Raw genomic sequence first — 18,215 nt, 5'->3', positions numbered from 1 at the left:
GCTACTCAGGGTAATTTCATGCTTCCCTTTTTGCAAAAAGTCAGGTTATGCCGTGGCTTCTCTTAATCTAAAGAAGAAGATTGGGAAAAAAAACCCACCATATATCTCATTTTCGTGTACAGCTCACTGTAGGGCTCTAAGAGCAACAAATATAAAAGCCACTGGGATTTTTATAAGTTCAGCACTTAAAAGTTCAGGACGCAGTGACTGCGTGTATCCCTGCTACCGGTGCGGGACAGGGCAGGCAGGGATGCTCTGACACCCCACAGCCTTTCCAGGGGGGAAGACGAACCAACTGCCTCATTCTTCCAAGTGGACAAACTTGCATTTTGCCGGCGCAGGATCTCACAAACGTAGCGTTGTCTGAGTGCCGCGCCAGGCGCCTGCCCCTAGAATAGGCATGCTTTATAACAACCAGAAGAAGGAAAAAAAGAAAAAAAAAAGGAAATAAAGGAAAGAAAAGCGATATGCTCTGAACAGCTCTGGGATCCCCCGGAAACACGTGGAATAAATCTAAAGACAACGCAGCACTACCATCGCCCACCAACCAGACACCCAAGTGCTACACTTCTGTGTAGGTATCTACGGGGCTTTTTTTTTCCAAACCCTTCAGTCAATGCATTTGTTTTCTTTATTAAATAGACAACGGCAGTTTGCATCACTACGTGTGAAAGCGTAAAGCAGCTGGCATTTTTTTTTAAAAGTCTTTAACATTCTTTGGTTCCTCGAAAGGAAAAATCTTAGCAAATGAGACCGTAATAAATGGCAAGAGCTGAAAAATAGCCTTTCTGCTGGCACGTTTCACTCCTGCTAATGGAATATATAGATAAAACCGACACAGTTGTGTCTCAAACCCTTCCGCAGTGCCGCTGTGAGAAATCCTGCTCAGGTATCCCTGACCTGGTCCTCCTTGCACCAAGAGATGCTCCTGCAGCAGGATGAAGCCTCCAACTCCTCCTCCAGCCTCTAAAACCCAGCCAACACGAGGAAAGGACAGCCTGATCCTCCTCAGCCGCTAAAGAGCGCTGAGGAGGAGGAACATCTCCAAACCCATAAAATCCGAGTGCAGGCAGAGGAAGGGGAGGGCAGCAACCAGCACAGCTCTTCAAAGCCCAGGCGGGGACGTGGCCAAACTGCAACGGGTCCAGCTGAGCATCGGTGTCCAGCTGGGAGAGCAAATGTGACACGAGGCCACTTGCATGAATTGCCATTCCGGGAGGGAAGGAGGGCTTTGGTCCAAGGTTTGCTCTGGGAACCAGCCTTGGAGCAATATGGGGAGGGCTGTGGGATGCTGCAGGGCAGGACCACGCAGGCTCCACTGCAAGGGGCCCCGGCACCACCAGGAAAGGCCCCCTGCTCCCCCAGGAACAGACAGCTGCTGCGAAGGAAAATACAAATCCTCTGTTGACCCCTCTCTCTTGCACTGTTGTGAATTTGACTTTTTGGCAGGTTTCGTACCGGGGCTGTCATAACCTGCAATGCCCAGTGCACAGAGAAGCATCTCAGCCCCTCTGTTCTCAGCCAAAGTTTGCATCCCCATGGAGAGGGTGGGAACCGGTTTTGTTGTGTGAGGGAATGCAGGTCTGCATCCCCGTGGGGCCGACAAGAAAGCTGGGGAGGGGCTGTTTGCAAGGGCACGTAGCGATCGGACGAGGGGCAATGGTTTAAACTAGAGCAGGGCAGGTTCAGATTAGCCATTAGGAGGAAGTTCTTTACACTGAGGGTGGTGAGACACTGGCCCAGGTTGCCCAGGCAGGTGGTGGAGGCCCCATCCCTGGAGACATTCAAGGCCAGGCTGGATGAGGCTCTGAACAACCTGCTCTAGTTGAAGATGTCCCTGCTCCCTGCTGGGGGGGTTGGACTAGATGACCTTTAAAGGTCCCTTTTCCAACCCAACACGTTCTACGATCCCGACGCGGGGGCACTAGAGCATGGCACCTTCACCCCTGCGAGGCAGTGTTGGAAGGCGGCACCACATGCCATGGGCACCATGCTGGATGATGCCGCCAGACGGATGCAGCTCAGCATCCCGGTGCTGCCACCCAAAACAAGACACAACCCTGAACCCCAACACGGGCTGAACCCCCGTGCCCTGGCAATGGGGGCACCGAAACAACCACAGGGTGCCACCGGGGAAGCAAACAGCCACCACCGGTACGAGCTGCTTGCCTTGAAACGGCTGAAAAAAGGCCGATTAAGGAGATGCTTGGGCAGGAACCAGACTTTGTTTTTAATTGCATTTATATCCTCTGATGCTGCTGGTATTTTCCCATAACCAAAGCCAGAGGTGATGAACCAAAGGGGATGCTCAGCTTCTCACCAAAGGAAAAGCACCTCCGGGAAGGGGGCAGCAGGGCAGCAACATGCTCCAGTGCTTCAACGCTGGAGACCATTTAATCCCTGCTCCAGCCCCAGGAGCTGCAAAGGCCGTTAGAAGTCAGCGTTTAGCAGCTCTGGAAGAGGTCAGCCAAGACAGGCATTTCCATGTGAAATGTTTTTGTTCTTACGAAAAAAAAACAAAACAAAACAAAAAAAAACCACAAAAAAAAACCCCAACCCACAAAACAAATAGGAATTCAACAGTTCTCAGCATCCAAAGCCCAGACCCCAGTGCTGGCGGGGCATTGCACAACTTCTCATCAACATCCCCTCTCCGAGCGCTCAGACCCCGTAGCAATGCTTTTTTCCAGGCAAACCACCCAGTTTCAGGGGGAACAAACCAAGGGAAAGGCCTCAAACAGGAGGGAGAGCAAGTACAGCCCGCTGCCGGGACAAGCGCCACCCAAATCCGATACCCTGTGAGCAAGGTGGGACCTCGACGAGCTGACGTCCCTCCTCATCCTCGCTGCCCGCTGCGCTGGCTTTGCTTTCCGCCCCTGAACTCCTCGATTCCCGTGCAGGATGGGGAGGCAGCACAATCCTCTCCTCCCTCCCGGAGCCCACGGCACGGCAGGACACGCGGCAGCGCTCGGCGGGGCTGGGAATCACAGCAGCAGCGTGCCTAATCCCCCCGATCCCAAGCACTTTGGAAGGACAAAGAGCCGAGTCTCCTCTGCCAGTAAATTGAACCTGCGGTTCCAGGGGCTCGAGGCACTTCAAAGCCTGCAGCAGCCCGGCCAGCAGCAGTAAAGGGATGTACTTTTCGGCTGTCGAGCAGCAAAGTAAAATCCACACAAATAAGCAGTGTTCCAGAAAACCAGGTTTAACCATCAGCAGCTCCGAACGACGGGGGATGTTTTTCCTGAAGGTTTTTCCTCCCCCCACCTCCTCCTTTCCAGTTTGTCTTGGGGTATTTTTTCTTTTTTTCTTTCTCAGTAAAACACATCTCCAGCTCCCACACTGCCCACCCCTTTCAGGTCTGAGCATCCTCCAGAGGTAAAATGCTGAGTTAGGTACTGGAGTCCAGGAAAGGAGGTGCCTTTGATGAATAGCAAATCTACAGACTTCAATCGTTTCGCTGAGCGCCACAGATTTAATAAGTTATTTCCGTGGAAAACCTTAGTAAGTCAGTTATGAATCAAGTCTATAAACACCTCTCACTCATCAAAGTGCCACAAAAAAAAATAAAAATCTATTACTGTAACTGTGAATACAAGCCTCTCTCTACAGGTCCCTGTAAGAAGCCAAAATTCCTCCTTCAAAACATTCACCATTTTCAAAGGTCATAAATACACTATGTCCAGTATTCAGCAAATCCATTTAAAAAGCAAAACACAGGCAGAGAGAAAACGCAAAGTTCAAACAAAGATGTACCATCAGATACGCAGCGTTCAAAAGACACAACCAGAGTTACATCAAAAGAACTTTTACTACCTAGAAAGCCATATCCAACTCCTAATAGGGTGCAAGAATGTAATGTTTTGGCTACAAAGATTAAACTAATTTACTTTTAAGTAACTTGCTTACTTCCTGATGTTTCTTTTTTTAAGTGTGATGCTTAGGTGCTTGGAGAAGTGAGGGATGTGATTATTCTGTGATTCAAGGCCAAACATCATAACTACTCAATGAACCACAGACAAAAAACATATTTTATCTGGGTGTTGTACTTACTCCAAGAACTTCTAGGCTGAAAACATCCCGGCTAACTGCGAAAAGCCATCCCAGTTCCAGGTAAAGGGAGGGAGAGAAAGAGCAACTCTCTCTCCTTCTCTGCAGAAACGTACCGAGAAATTCAGCGCACTGCCTACAACGAAATGGTCTCCCCAAATATCGCCGGTGGCACGGTCATGGCAGGGCATCATCCTGCCCGGCTCCACCACAGAAAATCCTCCTCCAGAGCCGGGGAGCTGCACGCACACACACCGAGGTATCATCTGCAAAGCAGCTTTAATCCCTGCATTAGGCACGGGGCCAGGTATCAATAAGACCAACCTTCTTCCACCCCTTGTGGGCCAGGCAGCGCGTGTGACTCCACACAAACGATCCTAAGGCTCTGGCAGCTAGTTTTGCTTTTCTCCCCCCTCCTTCTTCTTCTGGACTAGCTCTGATTGATTGTCCACATTTTTCCGAAGTGTTGTCTGTGCTGGAGGGTTAGAGCAGCCATTACAATAATCAAAGAGGAAAGATGGTCTTGCACGTGAAGCGATGCAAGCAATGGATGGCAGCGGGGGAGATTTTGGCTCGATTCACAGCTCTGCAACAGCTGCCCCATCTACGCTGGGAAAAATCACCGACTCCCTGGCTCCTTGCAGGGAAGAACACAGGGGAAGAAGGGAAGTCCACCACTGTTCCATCAGTTCAGGTGAAGACCATCACCGGGGCTGTCTCAACTGAAGATGCTCCTCGGGGCAGGCAGGTCCCTGGGATGCAGTAGCCCCAGCTGAATGTAGGATGCCGTGTCCTCGCCCCTTGGCAATGCGCTGGAGAACGGCCTTGCTCTTGCAAAGCATTTGTATGGCTAATAACGAAGAGACATTTCTCCATCTCCCAGCCCAGAAGAATACCTTCCCTCCTGGAAGACAGTGCTTTTGTAGGTTGTTGGTGATGCTCTCTTGCTGCGCGAGATGCAAAGCCCCAGAACAATCTTTATTTCCCTCCTTGGGAGACCTTCAGCACAAACCATCTCTTTTCCCATCTCCAGCGAACGTCCCCAGTGGTCCCTCACCCTTCACAAAATTAACTTCCCCTCCACACGTTACTAACCTGGCTCAGCTCCGAATTAATTTCGAGACCAAAAGGCTTGTATTGCAAGCTCATAACCTGTAGGATATTTTTATGAACAGGTGTTGCTTGCTTTAGAAACCCTTCTACAGCTGCACGGCCACCACCGAAATTTCATCCTCCTTCCGGAGGCCTGTACTCTGCACGGATGGGGTCACTGACACCTCTCCTGCTTCTCCAGATGGGACGCTGGGTACAGGTGGCAACACGAAGCGTCATCATCCACAAGCTCTACAAGAGCAAGCTTCTGTGGACCTCAACACTAGTGTTTGGTTTGGTGGCCTAACGTGAGTTGCCCCACTGGGTTTTCATGGAGAAACAACCACGTGCAGGAACGTCTTCCCCAGCCTTGATCTAAGGCACCTTCTCTTCAATTGGTAAATAAGGGTGCGTTTGCTCAGTCTCAGTGCTCTGGGCAACACCTTCAGCTGCACGTTAACGACCCAAGAGGAGTACTCTCCGCTGGGTTACGTCGCTCATGGATGATGCACTGCCATCAACGGGCTTTGGACACCGCAAGGAGCCCGACAGCTGCAGGGTCAACGATCGCTTCCCTTCCCCTTCTGCCCCGAAGGAAAAAAAAAAAAAAAAAAAAAAAAAGTGTTTGAACTCCAGGAGCTGCCACCTGAGGCACCAACTGTGAGAGGCACAGATGTAATGCAAAAAAACCCCAAAAAACAAAACAACCCACAAACTGCAGGTCTTCTGTAAACCTCCAGGCTCCGGTGGATTTATCATCAACCCAAAAAAGATGTTTGTTGTAGAATAAAATAGCACACCTGCCTCTCTCTGAAAGGGACATGCGCTGAAAGCCCAGGGATGCCGTCTCCGAGCGTTTCTCCACCTTCCCTTTCAGGGCTTAATTCCGTGACTCACCCTGCAGTTTGCAAAGCTGCCTTTGATGTCAACCCCAGGCAGGGCCAGAAGCTGCACATGAGCAAACCCAAAGCAGAGGCAGGTTATTGTTCTGAAGTTCTCCCAGCCATCCGGAAGGATGCCGGAGCACGGTCCCGCTCTCCACTGGGGATTCCAACATCCACGGCCATCCACGGTCACACGGGGAAGACCTTCACACCGAGCAAAGAATTCCTCTCCGAAGCGCATCGGAAAATAGATGCACTTTATTTCCCGTTGGCAAACTCAAACTATGGAGGAAAAATGTTTAATATAAAAACATCTGACAAAGCACCTCCAGGATGTATTTTTTTGCATCAAAGAAGTAGCTCTTGGCAACAGGCTCACTCCTCCGACAAGAAAAGTTTTTAGCCAAACCCTGATTGTTATAGACTGCGCAGGGTAAGACACGCCAGCGAACTTGAAGTTAAATATGAAAGAAAAAGGAAACCAAAACCATTACTGGCCCAAATAAACATCTGTCTGTGATTAAACTGGATGCACAGATATGCTCTGCTTTGCTTTATTTTTTTTTTTTAAGTGCATTTATGTTTCTGCAATAGGACAAGGGGAAGAAAGGATGAAAAGGCTCCGGGGTGCAGCTGGGTCCGACCCGTCCTGCAGCCCCTGAGCTGTCACCTGTGCCCGGGGCTGCCATGGGCGCCCGCCACCGAGACACACCGAAGCCGGAGGCAACCATCAAAAAGCTGCAAAACCAACATTTCACCCCCAGAAGGAATTGCTGCCCTATTAATGAGAAAAGTGTCTTTTTTTTATTTTTTTTCTCCTATTAACAGGTAATTTCACAATCTCTCCTCCAATCTGGAAAGGGCAATGTTTGCCCAGTTTCCACACATATCCGCCTTACATATTTATAGGCTCTTTTTTTTTTTTTTCCTACTCCTAACACACAGGATCTTCATAAATTTCCTTGTTAGCATAAATCCTTGCAGTCTGTTATTTCTGGGGGGAGAGGAAGAGAGACGTTCACTTTCTCCATTCAGTGGGTTTTAAAATATGCTTCCTTAAGTTCATCCTAAATATTGCTGGAAGCAGAAAAAAAACCCTCCGGCTCTTGCTTTGGAGCTGTGGGCTGAGTCATCAGCCGGGATGGACGGACACACTCCCGCCTTCTTCCTCCCTTTCAGGGGTATGGGGACCCTGCTCCCCACATCCAACACCCCCAGCCCCACAGGCAACTTCCCCACCTTCCCAGGCCTTGGAAAAAAAAACAAAAACAAAAAACCTTAAAGAGTTTAAACGAGCTCCAGTCCATTCAGCCTCTCTTTGTTTCTCCTCTCTCTGTTAATTCACAATTATCCTCCACCAGCTTCGGAGGGGATAACGCAGAACAGGTCGCTGAGCAGAGCTCATCTCTACACGGAGCCCGTCACCTCCCAGGCTTTGGCAGAGCCGCTCGGAGCAGACCCACCCACGTCCTTCCACTTTCGGGTACGGCTCCCCACTGCCCTGGGGCGCAGAGAGGGATAAACCACTCCTCCAACAAACCACCCACTCACAGCTTCTTCTTTCGGATGCACAAATGGGTTCAACAGAGCTGAAACTCTCGAAGAGTTTTAGCACACGGGAAGCGATTTGATTTAAAAGTCTAAACAAATAAATAGTATTTTTTGGGAAGTCCAAAGCTGCATCTTCCCTGGCATCCTGCAAAGCCCCTTGGCTCCTGGTGCAGCCTCCCCTCACCAGCCTCTGCTGCCCCCAACTCGCGGCTTCTCAGCTCTTGCCTCTCCCCTGTTAGCACTTCCCTTGTCCTCTCTGCTCCACCAAAGCCTCCCGCATTTCTTCCATCTGAGTTTCTCAGCACGGCGCCGAGCATCCCCTAACCCCGGGCACCAGCCGGTCGGTGGCAGGAGGACCGGGTGCAGGATGCGGTCCTCCACCCGCGGGACTACAGGAAGGCAGCTTGGACAGGGGCACCCACCCTCGGCAGGGAGCCCTTTCCCTCCGGAAAACCCTGCCGCACGCAGGGCCGAGCCTCGCGGGCAACATCGGTTCACAAAGGCATTTCCATATGAACAATAAAACTTTCCGCACAAACGCTGGTATGGCTCCTGATTAAGCGAGGAGTAACGAGCAGGCGTGTAGGGACACATGAGACAGGCTCTAGTGATGAGTGGCTCATTTTGAGGAAAAATAGCTATCATAAGGGCTTGGCGCTGACTGTTGCAGGCAGAGTCTTTGTTAACCATCTTCAATGGAGACACCCAGCCGGCGCGGGACCGCTACGTGGTGGCTGGGGACTTTGCTGCAGGGCAGCAGTGAGCTGCACCCATCACCACCTGCCTGCTTCTACAGCTAACGACTCATCCTTCGTTATCATTGCTCCAAAGAAAACCCATGGCCCAACATTTCTGCACTCTCTGGAGGATGGACAAGCTGCTCCAGACCCGCAGCGGCCACGAGCAATGGTCAAGTCGGCGTGGAGACCTATGGGAGGCTCCCAAGCGGCTACACCACCTTTTGTCCTCCTACCTGTGCTCGACCCTTCTCCTCCTGCGTGGTCCTTAGGACCTCTAGAATTTAATGCCGCCACTAACAAGAACTCTGGTCACTACTCGCGGGAGCTTCTTTAGCCAGAAAGACAGCCTGGCGCAGCATGCTGTGCCAGGGCAGCGCTGAGGAGCGGGGCTATTTCGCGGCCTTTAAGAGAGGGTCCTCCCCAGGGAAGGTGAGGGATAGCCCTGTGGGATTCAGAGGAAGGCAGGGAATCCCAAATCCCGTGACCCACACCATCTGCTCCAGCATGTCCCCACCGTACCGAACCAGTTCCCGCGGCGGCGGCGCAGCCCTCTACACGCCTGGCAAGTCTAACGGGTACAGCAGCTTCTTGGCATGTGGTAGAGGAGCCAAGTCCGAGGGGGGGGAAAAAAAAAAAACCAAACCTTACTACAAACGTTCCACCAATTATGAGTCACGGGGCTGAGCTTTTGTTTCTGCCTTGCTGGATTTTGCCCTTTCCCTGGTATTTCCCCAGCTCCGGCCGCGGGAGCCACACGGACGCAGACGCTGGCCAAGGCTCTGCCAGCACCCGGGGGATGGACGCGATCCGGCCAGAGAAACAACCTTGGCTCCAAATACAGCTCCCAAAACAGCAGGTTTTCGTCGCCTCCGCTCCCCAGGCGTGCATGGCTGCAGAAATAAACCTAATGAGGAAAAGACGGAGCCCCTCTTCGTACTGCCGTAAGCCTGAATGTGACACTGCTTGAGCTCAGGAGGTGGGAACTTTTGAGATCAAACACCTCCAAGTGCCTTTTTCCCCCAGCTCAGACCTTCCCAAGTCACTGCTCCTCACTGAGATCAGGAGCATCCCCAACCTGAGGGAAATGCTGTGGCTGGACACTGACCCTGGGGACCGACAGCTTCATTTCGTGACCCAGAGGCTACGAACCTCAGATGAAGAGGGCTCTGGGGCATCACCCATTGATCCAGCTTGTGACACAGAAGATCCCATCCACTCAACTAGTCACAACTTGTGCTTCCAGCCAAGAGACTGTTACTCCGAATTTTCTGGCGAGCCTACTAGTTCATTGAAGACTTTTTTCCTATTTTTTAAGAGCAGTTTTACAGCCATGAAAAGGTCTACTTCAAAAAGAGGGGTTAAGTTTTGTAGCTTGGGGTTTTTTTGTTAAATTTATACATATGACAGAGATAATCTTTCGACTTCATGCTAAAACTTCCTGTTTAGAAGTTCATCAAATAAAGGAGTAACAGCAAAAGAATGGTTCTCTTTGTTATCCTAAATTGAATTTTGTGGTTTTCATAGGAAAAGCCTTTTTGATGATCAAAGCTGAAGCAATAAATAGTAGTGGCTTGATGCTAGATCCAAAACGTACTTATTTTTGGAACGGGAGTTAAATGCACATTGAGCTCCTTCGGTACACACAAGAAAAGGCAGGGAGGACCGCGTGCTTTGTGTATCATTTACACAGGCCTACATTTCAAGCAGACCTATTAACTAAGTTGAAATGGAGAATAAACAAACTGAAATATGGCAAATAGACTAGAGTCTAAGTGGGTTTTCTTCCTTTTACTTCCCCGTGATGACAAGTATGGGTTAACTTCAGTGAAGCTCTTATCCTCTTTCAGCAATCATGAGCACTGGGGAAAAATAAATCACGCAGCCCCAGACTCTTATTAAAAGTTACACCATTGGAAACTACACAGGGGGAGAGGAGGTATCTGATTTCAGTACAGTCTCGGTCACATGTTATCATTATATTGGTCAAGTAAAAGTTAAAAATCTCTCTTCCATTCCAGAAAATCCACCAGATGTCCCATAAAGGGCTCAGCTGCGAGAGAAGCTAAACCATTACATCCTTAGGAACCCTGGTTTTCAAACTTGGCTGCTATAATTAATGGCAATTATCAAGTTACAATAAAAGCCATGGGCATGGGGAGCTTTACGGACATGTATCCAGCCCGAGGAATGTTTGTTAGGAATTGCAAACACATATTTATTATAGCATAACCCTGAACGATCCAACTCCTGGCTATCAATTGTTCCCCTGCTATGGACACTTGGCAGCACAACAAAAGCCGCGCGGGGCCGGCACGCTGGATTCGGCACGCGGCAGCACCGCGGCACAGCGAGAACCTTAAAGGAGAAGGAGAAGGGAAAAAAAACCCCGAGGAAAACGCGCTGCCGTGCCGTGACACCGCGACGCCGTGCTGTTCAAACGCTCTTGGAAGTGCTGCGGAGTCAGGATCGGCTTAAACGCCCCAAGGAAGCCCCAGGTCTCACCAAACCGGCCACAGACCGAGAAGAAGAGAAAAATCACGGCTAACGGACCAGTACCCCACGGGTGCCCTTCACCACCGTGGACTTACAGCACCCCCAGAGAGAGCGGTAAACCCCCTCCACGTGCTCAGCAATCCGGCCACTTGGCACCAAGGTGGCCAAGTCCTCCCCCGCCACAAAGCCCCACCTCTGAAGGAGGCACACGGGGCTTCACCGGGATGAAGCCTTGTCTGTCTTCATCTCAGCTCTCAGACCATTAGCCAGGTCATTTCTTACACAGAAATTAAACCAGGTCCTGTAGACGGGTCCCTCCTCCCCTCCACGCAGTCAGCCCCCGGCATAAGACACCAGAGGGGGAAGACGTGACACCATCACCGCAGCCGGAGCCCAACGCCATCAAATGAAAGCCCCAACGCTCTGCCTGCGGCAGGCAAAACCACCCCGGGGCCTGACAGAGCACCATGAAATGAATGAAAGGTTGCAAGGGTGGGGCAGGGCGAAAATCAGGACCTAATTAAGCAGAGCTTTGTTCGGGAGCTTCAATGGCAGCGTAGCTCAGAGCTCTGCTCATGAAAGCAGGGTTTGCGCTGCCGGGCCAGGACCCAGCAGGTAACGCCGGCTGGACGGACTCGGCAAGAACCACCACAAAGCAGCATCGTTTGGAACGGCCTCGCCGCTCCTGCCATGCAAGCGGGGAGGGTGCACAGCCCGGCCCCACGCCAGCCTACGACCCCAGCGCTCCAGCGAGGTCCAGACAGCTTCTGTGGTGGACACGTGTGGGCCTGTGGCCACCTCCCAAACATCCCCGCTTGTCCCAGCACGCTTATCCCACAAACGGCATCTCATCACCACCAGACGCCTCTGAACAATCAGCTCGGACAGCCGCTCTGGGTTTGGTTTTTTTTTTTTTCCCCTTCTTTTCACACCAGGAACACAAGGCAGGAGCAGCACCACAAGCTCCCGTCTCCTCCTGCCGCCCTGCCCCAGCCACGGACCCCGCGTCGGGGGACGGCGCAAACATCTGCCAACCTGAGAAGTCTCCGGGCGTGACGTTGGGCGAGTTCGTAGCCTCTGTTTCAGTGTAAGACAACGTGGAATCTGATAGATCTATAAAAAAAAAAACAGGAAAAAAAAAAAAGAAGAAAAAACGAAGCATTTTTAGTCCTCCTGCGTTTGCAAGCCCTACGTGAGCACCCGAGGCTCTTCTGCTTCCCGTCACCAGCCCACCTCTCCCCGAGAGAAACTCTCCACCGGGCCAGAAAGCAGCGATTAACTTTGTACCTCTACCATGCAAATGCAAAGTCTGAATCGCTTCGACCACAAAAATAACTGCAGTTAAGCTGATCAAACAAGTAGGAACTTGGTGCTTACTGGATAAAGTTACATTAAGCCTCTAAACAATTCATAGTTACTATACTTAATTATCACCATTAAAATTCTTGAAGCTGTTTATTCTTGCTTCCTTCCTTCCTTCCTCTTTGCTGAAGCAAAGGAAACTTTGTTTTAACAAGTTAAGAGTCTTTGTTATTCTCCCTTGCTTACACCCCTCTAATTAAGTGCTCAACTGTTTGCTCACAGATTAACTATTATTTTTCCAATCAAACAAGCCAGTGAAGCAAATTTCAATCCCCGGCTGTTGTTCTAATAAAGTCACGTGTCACTCACTATCATCTCTCCCTGCAGCACAAGCAGTTTCTAAAGGGAATTAACTCGGAAGGGGCAGCGTGGGGAGGGACAACTCCTATTTTTTTCATATATAACTAACAAAAAAACCCCCAAACAAAACAACAAAACCAAAAGCCATGCCCAGCACATTTTGCTTTGCCAGACGCTCTGGTCACGGCCTGTGTTGAGGGCGCCAGTCCCTGCGGGCAGCGGCTCCGTGTCAGGCAGCTCCCGGGAATCCCAGGCAGGGCAGGGACTCACCTTTGGCACGGACGGCTCGCGCCCGACGGGGGACAGGCTGTCCCGCTCCTATGGCCCGGGCAAACCCCGCCTGTCTCCTCCCGAGGGGAGCAGAAGCAGCTCGCCTGGGTCATTACCGCCTCTGTGAATCAGAGCCACCGACTAGGGGACAACGGGAGAAATCCCACGCTCCACATCCCGGCGAGAACAGCCCCACCTGCACCGATCCCGGCAAGAAACTCAAGAGGGACGTGGGATTCCTCCCCCCCTCCCGCATCTTTGCTTCCCGTTTACTTGAGCAAGAAGCGGGCATGGAGAAAGGACGGGCAGGAGGCAGCGATGCCAATGTAAAACATCTCCAAGCCAACACGCCCCACGCAGGACCAGGCTCCGAGGCTGCATCGTGCCAGGTCCTCCAGCAGCCGTCGCCTCATGCCCAGCCTGCCTACCCGAGCCGCTTTCGCTAGCTTTTCCAAAAAAAGCTTTTACAATTCACCAGGAGAAGTGAAAAGCCGTTCAGAAATTATACAGTGCTGAGTTTCAAAGAGTTTACATCTCATTTCAATCAGCAGAGGAAGGGCAACAGCCGGTTCCTCCGCGGCGCTGCGCAGCCAGGGCTTTATGGAAATGGCACCCAGGAGCTCCCACTCCCCCTCCGCTCCGTCATCCCGCAGATTACACACGCAGACAAAACATGACGTCTGGTAACCTTTCATTACGCCTTCATTAAAAATAGCGCTTCGTATTATTTTGGAAAATATGCATGCATCTCCACGGTAATTTGGTATGATAAACTGACATCCATTTCCTTCTTAAAACCTGTCAGCTGATGCTTGCTCAGAAATAATGAGCAGCCATAAAATCCTGACTTGTTGCCTTCTGCCTGACGCGCCATGTAGGGATGTCTTAGAACTACGACCAGGGCCGCACCACGAAAGAGAGCTGCCGGGAGATAAAAAGAGAGAAAACACGTACCCAGTGGCTTTTGCTCATCATTAGGAGACAGCCGAGAGTAGGGAGGCGGTGGAGACTCTGGAAAAACAAAACTTTAGGTTAGTGCCATGTTGGGTTTATCAACGAAACCCTCGCGCTTTCTGTCAGGGAAGGAACTCTTTCAAAGATTACAAACACCCAATAGAAGAAAACCCACTTGGAAGCAACTCAAGACCAGAATTTTGAAGAATGGGGGTTCCACCTTGACCTTTCAAAGTGGGCTTTACTCCCGAAAATGCTGCAGTTCTCCCCTACACCCCTGCCCCCCGCATCCCTGCCTGGGCACCCACAACCTGAGGCACACGAAATGGCACGCTGCTCCCAAAGAACGATGCTTTCGTCATCTGCCTTGGGAGACAACCCTCCAACCACCGCTCAAACACACACACGGACTTAACAAGGGCTCTGCAAACACATGACAAGGACTGAAAAAGGGTGTTGGGCGATGAAGAGACACTCCCCTCTTGGCACGTGAAGCCTGACACCAGGGGCCGGGCTGGGCCTCAGACAACAAGCCACCAAAGTAACTGTGGTCCATCCCAACAAAGCCCTCGGCACACAAGCAGAGCAGCAGCAGAGGCCTCCATGATCCCATGCCGACCTCGATTCAGCAAAGCTCCCGAGCACACGCTCGGCTTTATGCAGCAACACATCAGCAGTCATGTGCCTAAAGTTAAGCAAGTCCTCAGAAGCGTTTGCTGAATCAGGTCCTCTAACTAGCTCCGGCTCTGCTTGTAAGAGTCAAGACCATGAAAAGGCTGAAGAAGGTCCTCCATCACCTTCTTGCATTGGTTAAAGGTTTTTCTTCTGAATTATGGTAGTGATTTTCCTCTAGAATTACAACTTGCTAAATTTGAGATACATGAGGCCAGACACGCTCCATCACGGCACTGGCATTGAGCAGACGGCGACTTCAGTGAGAAGCTGCCCTGAGAAGTCGATGCCATCACGTTGACCCCAAACTACTGAAAACAACGGTGCGCTCCTCAGATCCCACACGGACGCAAAAGCAAGGTGCTCACCCCAACACCTGCAGCCCAGCTTGGGCTAGTTCATCACGAACAACCTCAGCACCTGCCCTGTGATGGCTGCGGGATGGCCTGTGGTCATGCACTGCTTCCAAGAAAAGGTCCCTCACCTCCCCTAACCCAGCAAGGTGCCCAGCGGCAGGATGCTCTTCTCACAGAAGCAGCCTCAAAGTCAAAAAAATAACGGTGCCAATGTCCCGGTATGGATGTAAAGGCCCGACGCGCACCCAGTGGGCTGGTCCCATGGTAACACCAGACCTGCTGCCAGATGCTGCTCCCACACCGCTCAGGCGTTTGTCACCCCGCAGTGACGTGGGGGACAAAGAGGAGCCCGGGCGGTCTCTGCAGGAAGACACTTGTGGAAAAGGGCATCAGGGCCTTTGCCGGGCTCCCGTCACCGTCCCCAGCGCCCCGGCGCAGCAGGTGGAGCCCTGGCACAGACACCCGCTATCGAAACGATAAGGAGCCACCCGATAACAGCTCCGCTCTCCAGTACTGCCCACAGCAGCCACGCACCGCTGGCAAACAGCCAGGGCTGCAGGAAGGCCACCTGGAAACTTTGCCCAATTCCTCCAAGCGCACATCTACTGCGGGCCGAGGGAAAAAGCCGCTTCTCCAAACCGAAGCAAAAAGCCTCTAGCGACCCGCGGGGGAGGCGGGGAGGGGGAAGGACGCCCAGCACCGAAGTTTCTTTCAAACAGGCGATGCAAAGCCAGGCAGGATCCCGGATTGCAAAATAAATTTAAAAAAAAAAAAAAAAAAAAAAAAAAATATCAAAAGTCTTGCCAAGAAAGGGACCGGCAGCAGGAGGCTGGCGTCCTCCAGGATCCCTTTGCCCACGGTAAAAAAAAAAAAAAAAAAAAAAAAAAAGCCCCCGAGAAATGCATGAGCTCCAGCCCACCCGCCCTCCCCCCGGTCCCACGCGTGCCCGGCGTTCCCCCGCGGCTCCGGGCATCCCTCCCTCCGCCCCCCCGGGCCGCCGGCGGGGCCCTGCGGCTTTAAGCCGGCGGCGGTAATTGCCCGGCTCCCCGGCCGCTCCGATAAACAGCGAGCCAGGCTGGCGCCAGCAGTACGCAAACTGCATATTATCGCCCCTTCTGCACCTAAATAGCAGGGGGACCTCCGCGGGAAGGGGGGCGGGGGGGGGGGCGGCGGAATAAAAGGGCTTTTTAAACACTAACGGGGAACCGGGCTGGGCTGGGGGGCGGCGAGGGGAGGGATGTGGGAACCCGGGGGACCCCGGGCCGGGCGCATCCCGGCCGGGCATCCCCGCGGCCCGCGAGGGTTCAAATAAGCCGAGGAAAGGGCCCGAAGCCCCACAGCCGTCCCCCCCTCCCCAAGTCGGTGGGGGACGGACCCCGACACACCCCCCCACAGCCCCCCCCCGCTCCTCACCTGGCCCACAGAGGCGGCTGAAGTGGTAGGGGTTGCAGCAGACGGTGGGTCCGTCGGCGACGCCGAAGCTCTGGCACTCGCAGAGGGGCTTCAGCTCGGCGGGGTGCTGCAGGTCGGGCCAGCGGAAGAGTTTGCCCAGCAGCAGGTGGGGGGGCGCCGCCTGGCCCCCCAGCCGCACCTCGGTGCGGGCAACCAGCACGCAGCCGCTGGGCATGCCCCCGCGGGACTCCACCGCCTCCAGCAGGCTGTCCAGCGAGCGCTCCTTCAGCCGCTTCAGCAGCGAGTAGGTGACGGCCTTCAGCTCCTGCTCCAGCAGCAGCAGCCGCGACCGCGCCTCCCGGCCCCGCCGCTCCGGGGAGCCGCCGTCGGTCGCGCCGTCGGGGCTGGGGGGGTCGGCGGCGGCGGCTGCGGGGGGGGCCGGCTGGGGGCCGCCCGGCTCCCGCTCCTTGAAGAGGCAGCAAGTCACCGTCCGGCCGTCGCTCTCCTGCGCCCGCCGCGGGCTCGCCCCCTCGGCGCCCTCCCGCCGCGGCGGGGCGCGGAGCCGGGCCCCGCGCCGCTCCGCCATGGGGTCCCGGCGGGGCGCCGCCGCCTCGCCCGCCGCCCCGCCGCGCCGCTCCTCCGCCTCCCGCAGCAGGCTGCGCGCTACCGCGCGGATCTCCGCCGAGGAGGGGTTTTTCTCCGCGATCTTGAAGCTACCGCCGGCTGCCGGGTCGTGGCCGCTCCTGGCGCTCCCATCTCCGCCGTCCCTGTCCGGAATGACGCGGCTCCTCCAAAGTCGCCGCACCAGCCCTGAGCGTTTGGACCTGAACATACGACACGCCGGCGGCCGGGGGTCGCGCGTCGCTCTCCGCCGCCGCCACCCCCCGCCCCCCCGGCGCCCCCTCCTCCTCCGCCGGGCTCCTCGCTCCGCCGCCGGCTTTATCTCATCTCAGACCCGCCGCCCTCGCAGCCTGCCCGCAGCACCCGGGCGCGGCGGTGCCGTTTCCCCGCGGCCCTGCCCAGCGAATCGCCGACGGCCCGCGGCGGGGGCCGCACCATGGGGGAGGCGGCGGCGGGGAGGGGAGCGCGGCGCGGGCATAGACGGCGCCGCGGGGGCTGCGCCGACGCCCGCGGCGGTGCGGGGCCGCTCCCGTGGCGGCGCTGGGGCTCGGGCGCGCCGCGCCGTGCCCTACATCGGCTGCCAACGCGGGGCCAGGCGGGGAGCGGCGGGGGCGGCCGGCGGGGGCGCGGGACGGGGCCGGGGGGCAGCCCGGAGGGATCCACCGTACAGCGGGGCGGCGGTGGTGAGGGGCTGGGGTGGGCGCCCCGGCGGCGGGGAAGTGGCGCCGGGTCCGCGCGCCGGAGGTGTCGATTCCCTTCGGCCAAAAATTAAAAAAAAAAAAAAAAAATCAAAAAATTATAAAAACAAAATATCGAAAAAAAAGCCCAAAACCAGCAGCAGAACCCAGGGCGAAGGCCGGTGTCAGCACGTGAGTTGTACGTATCCCAGAGGCGCGGCCGCCACCGGTCCGGGCGCAGCCGCTCGCGCTGCCGCTGCCGCCGCTCGCGCTGCCGGCGGGTCCCCGCGCGCGCGGCTGCCGGGGCCGCCACCGCCTGCGCGCCCGCTCGCGCCCGCCCGCCCTCCGCTGGCTTTTGTGTGGCCGGGGCGCGCGCGCAGGGCCCCTCGCGAGCGGCGGCGCGATTGGCTGCCGCCCATCATGTGCCAGTCTAGACACTTTGGCGGCTCCGCGCGGCACCGGGGCGTTGCGCAAACACCGGCTCAAGTTTCCGAACTCTTAAAGGGACACGCGCCACCCCCCCCTCGCCCCGACCACCCGCCACAACGCGGGGAGAACCCCCCCCGCCACCACCCCCGCCACTCCCCGCGCCTCCAGCGGCGGGCTGCCCCGCGGGCACCGGGAAGGGGCTGCGGGGGGTGGGGGCTACCCCGCCGCGGCCACCCGGGGGAAAAGTAGGTCACGGCGCGGCGGCGGCGGCGCAGGGGTTAAGGCCGCTCCCCCCCCGCCGGAGCCGCCGCGGCGGGACACACCCCCGCGATGTATCAACTTGTCCGCCGTGGCAAAAGTTCAGGCCCGGCGTGC

General features: G+C 54.8%; 1 protein-coding gene across 1 annotated transcript in view; it reads right to left on the bottom strand.

The window, feature by feature from the left end:
• The window catches only part of SMAD6 (SMAD family member 6), a 46,243-nt gene extending 28,585 nt beyond the window's left edge, over window positions 1-17,658 (bottom strand). Inside the window, exons 1-3 of the mRNA XM_063347062.1 lie at window positions 16,135-17,658; window positions 13,694-13,750; window positions 11,843-11,920 (exon numbers count right to left, since the gene is read on the bottom strand). Of these exons, the coding sequence (XP_063203132.1) occupies window positions 11,843-11,920; window positions 13,694-13,750; window positions 16,135-16,945 (946 nt within the window). The 5' untranslated portion in view covers window positions 16,946-17,658. The remainder of the gene's footprint in view (window positions 1-11,842; window positions 11,921-13,693; window positions 13,751-16,134) is intronic.
• Between the last annotated feature and the right edge of the window lie 557 nt (window positions 17,659-18,215).

The sequence above is a fragment of the Chroicocephalus ridibundus genome, chromosome 9 (assembly GCF_963924245.1).
Source record: "Chroicocephalus ridibundus chromosome 9, bChrRid1.1, whole genome shotgun sequence".
Classification (NCBI taxonomy): Eukaryota; Metazoa; Chordata; class Aves; order Charadriiformes; family Laridae; genus Chroicocephalus; species Chroicocephalus ridibundus.
Note: the sequence above shows the minus strand (reverse complement) of the source record. Positions and strands in the feature narration are given on the sequence as shown.